Source organism: Limulus polyphemus, unplaced genomic scaffold (genome assembly GCF_000517525.1).
Source record: "Limulus polyphemus unplaced genomic scaffold, Limulus_polyphemus-2.1.2 Scaffold1897, whole genome shotgun sequence".
Classification (NCBI taxonomy): domain Eukaryota; kingdom Metazoa; phylum Arthropoda; class Merostomata; order Xiphosura; family Limulidae; genus Limulus; species Limulus polyphemus.
Genome location: NW_013667507.1, coordinates 71,921 through 75,978, shown reverse-complemented (window position 1 = coordinate 75,978; position 4,058 = coordinate 71,921). Strand labels below are relative to the sequence as shown.

At 32.4% G+C, this 4,058-nt stretch overlaps 1 protein-coding gene across 1 annotated transcript in view; it reads right to left on the bottom strand.

The window, feature by feature from the left end:
• Window positions 1–4,058, bottom strand: part of LOC111087223 — a 20,726-nt gene that overhangs the window by 3,973 nt on the left and 12,695 nt on the right. Inside the window, exons 4-5 of the mRNA XM_022393159.1 lie at window positions 3,476–3,670; window positions 1,403–1,509 (exon numbers count right to left, since the gene is read on the bottom strand). Coding sequence (XP_022248867.1) covers window positions 1,403–1,509; window positions 3,476–3,670 — 302 coding nt within the window. The remainder of the gene's footprint in view (window positions 1–1,402; window positions 1,510–3,475; window positions 3,671–4,058) is intronic.

Below are 4,058 nucleotides of genomic sequence, written 5' to 3'. Positions count from 1 at the left end.
TATAAGTTGTTTTGTTTTATCTATAAGTTTTTTGTTTATTGGTGTACTTTGTTAAATACTTCATTGTTTATTAGTGTACTTTGTTAAATACGTCACGAATCTGTTAGAAATTACTAATATTCAGCAAGAATAATTTTTCCTAGTTTTAAGTTCCTTAAACTATATCAGAAATATGGTTTGTTTTGACCACCCCTTTAAATAACAGAGCTACTCACGGCAGAGTTCAATGAAGTATTTAACAAAGTACACCAATAAACAATGAAGTATTTAACAAAATACACCAATAAACGATGAAGTATTTAACAAAGTACACCAATAAACAATGAAGTATTTAACAAAGTACACCAATAAACAATGAAGTATTTAACAAAGTACAGTAATTATGTTTGTGCGTTTTTAAATTATTATTATTATTGTTCATGTTGAAAGTCTTTCACCGAAGTAATTATAAAAATACTGTTTCATTTGAAAGGTTTTATTGTTTTACGAAATGTTTCTTCTGAGCTAATATAGAAGTACTGGCTGTTATGTTTCTTTGAATAATTCTATTTTGTAGCCATTGGATTACTTGTATGTTTATTTAATAGCACGTGGTATGTGATTAAATATTTTATTTTAACTTTTGGCTAGCTGCTATCCTCATTATATTTAATCATTTTTTTAACAGCTATTGCTTTCGCTAATGCAACTGTTTTGGCGATATTTAAATTTCACAGTAGTTTCTTCTTTGATTTTATCTTCCCAGTATTTTAATTATTGATGAGAATTAACTTCGTCGTTTATTGGTGTACCTTGTTAAATACTTCATTGTTTATTGGTGTACTTTGTTAAATACTTCATTGTTTATTGGTGTACTTTGTTAAATATTTCATTGTTTATTGGTGGAATACACATGATTTATTATAATATTCTGGTGGAATATTAGTTGGTCTATACTCTTGTAAACGACTATGATTTATCTATGTTAGCATTGTTGACAACGTTAAAAGCTCTTATACTTTAAAAAGTTATGTTTGATTAAACCAATATCGAATCCTAAACTGGAACTTGAGTTTCAGTTATTATATATTAGATATATTGCTATATGTAAGGTTTTATTGATGTTGGATACAAATTAAGTATTTCTCTATTCATATTATAGTCACCCGGTGGGTTAGAGATAAGATTATTGACTTACAACACTAAAATTCTGGTTTAGATTCCCGGAGTGGACAAAGTATAGATAACCTAGCTTTGCGCTAAGGAAACAACAAAAACTATTAAATGTGTGAATAACCCAAAAGGGCAATACTGTAAACTTTTACATCCGTTATTTTTTAAAGGAAATATACTTGTCAAGTAATAATATTGAAGATGATTCAAACAACACCAAAACAAATAATTTATTTACTGTAAAAATTACCTAAAGTTGTATTTTTCTGCCAAAATCTCTAAAAGTTTTAGATCAATGCCTTCTTTTCCTTTTATCTCTCCGGTTGAATCGACTTCCTGGACGAAGAATGGGAAAAGCTAAAAAAAAGTTACAAATATCATTCTGTCATTTAGTTTTTATAATGAGCAGCTTTTAAAATCTACAAGCGGCAATGTTATATAATTATAAATTTAAGAATCGTGTGTCTACTATAAATGCCTTCGGGCTAGAAACTGAACTGTTGTTTTTTCCTTAAACTAAGTGAAAAACACAAATATTATATTTTATTTCGTTTCACTGTTTTACAGAGTCTGAGTATACGTATTATTAAAACAATTTTAGAGAATCGCCACTCATTATAGTCCATGTTGCCACATCCGGACTTGTTCTATCTGACGATCGTGCTTCTTGACAATAACCCTAAATATTAGTAGACTTCAAATAAGACCCAAAACTCGAGCGCTTTCGAATAGTTGACTATTCTTCTTCAGGAGAACAAAGTCTATTACACTTTATATGTGTGATCCTTTGTGCTAACTCTTTTATTATAAAAAACCCTAAAGATTGGTTTATGGTGAAAAAGGCTCGTAAGGATGTCATATTAAAAGCAACCTCCACATTGCTGCAAGCTTTCCATAATCCATTTAATATACAAGTTTCTTAGCGCCCATTTCAACAGACACAAAATAGGCGATACGTTCGTATGGAGTAGCACTAATACTATTCTTTGATAGATTGTATAGGCAGAGTATTCGTGATGAAACTTTCTAGAATGGACGGAAACTGCCTGAAGACGAAAGGTGGAAGACTTTCGAAACGTCGTCCTCTACACTTGTGTCTCTACAACAGGCAGTTGCCGTCCATTCTACAAAGTTTCGGCACTAATACTAGTTTTATTCTTCAGCTGTTTGTGATATGCAGTCGTTAAATGGATATAAGTAAATTTTATATACGTTACTTATTTCGCCTTTACAGATAAATATTCTTATGTTGTGTCAATTATTCGAATTGAATAGAATGTTGTTGTTTTTCAGACTAAGTGTGGTTACAATAAGGAATCAATATTCCAAGGAATTCACTGACTTGTATGATAATGTTCAGATACTGAGATTGAAAGAAATAAACTTCTCTAAAACGATTGTCCTTCTGATAATTACGGCGACTAGAGTTGAATATAAATATCAATAGAAATGTAGTTTTTCTTCTTGCTGACAGATCAAGTAGTGTGTCGTACGGTCTAAACAACCTGCTCAAAGACACACTGCTTGTTTGTTTGTTTTGAATTTCGCACAAAGCTACACGAGGGCTCTCTGCGCTAACCATCCCTAATTTAGCAGTGTAAGACTAGAGGGAAGGCAGTTAGTCATCACCACCCATCGCCAACTCGTGGGCTACTCTTTTACCAACGAATAGTGGGATTGACCGTCACATTATAACGCACCCACGGTTGAAAGGGCGAGCATGTTTGGTGTGACGGGGATTTATGGATATGAGGATGATATCCTAAATAGAAGTAACATGCGTATTGTACTGAGTCCCAGAGATAATATATATATCAATTGTTCGAACACTTTTATAATGGAATCTCACAAACAGAGAAGTAAAATATCTTTGAGTAAGTTAATTAACGTAAATTGAATACTCTTACACTCGCTGCTGCTATGAACGCAAGTTAATTAACGTAAATTGAATACACTTACACTCGCTGCTGCTATGAGCGCAAGTTAATTAACGTAAATTGAATACACTTACACTCACTGCTGCTATGAGCGCAAGTTAATTAACGTAAATTGAATACACTTACACTCACTGCTGCTATGAGCACAAGTTAATTAACGTCAATTGAATACACTTACACTCACTGCTGCTATGAGCGCAAGTTAATTAACGTAAATTGAATACACTTACACTCGCTGCTGCTATGAACGCAAGTTAATTAACGTAAATTGAATACACTTACACTCACTGCTGCCATAAGCGCAAGTTAATTAACGTAAATTGAATACACTTACACTCGCTGCTGCTATAAGCGCAAGTTAATTAACGTAAATTGAATACACTTACACTCACTGCTGCTACACGGAGTTTTCGTCCGCTAAAATGGAGATGTCTAGAAATACAGAAAAAGTCATTTGGCTTTCCTGGTAGAAATTTTTTGTCAACCCATTTGGCTATCCTTACTCTCTTACTGCAGTTGAAATTCTCAATGTCTGGACCTTCAATTATGTAATTGGTTTTTTGGCGTTTGGAGCAATGTCCCTATTTGAAGTTATAAATAGTTGTTTATTGCCGATACATGGTATATAGTTTAACAATTAACGTATTCCATTTATACACCTGTTTGTTATTAATTATTTCATAATCCCATCTAGCATAAGACATCACTCAAAAATCACTACAAACCAAAAACAGGAATAATCTTCATAGGTTCATTTTTAGTTGTTTACAAGTAATAACTCAGATCAGATTCAGAGCAAAAGAAAGTGTAAGCAAACACCTGAAAAAAGTTAAGCACCCCCAAATATTTTTCAGGATTGCTTATTGAAAATAAGGTTTAATTTTCATGATGTTGAGCAATGTTCATAATTTCAAACATAATTAAAAGGATGTGAGCGTTCAGGTGTGACATTTAAATCAGGCGCGTTTT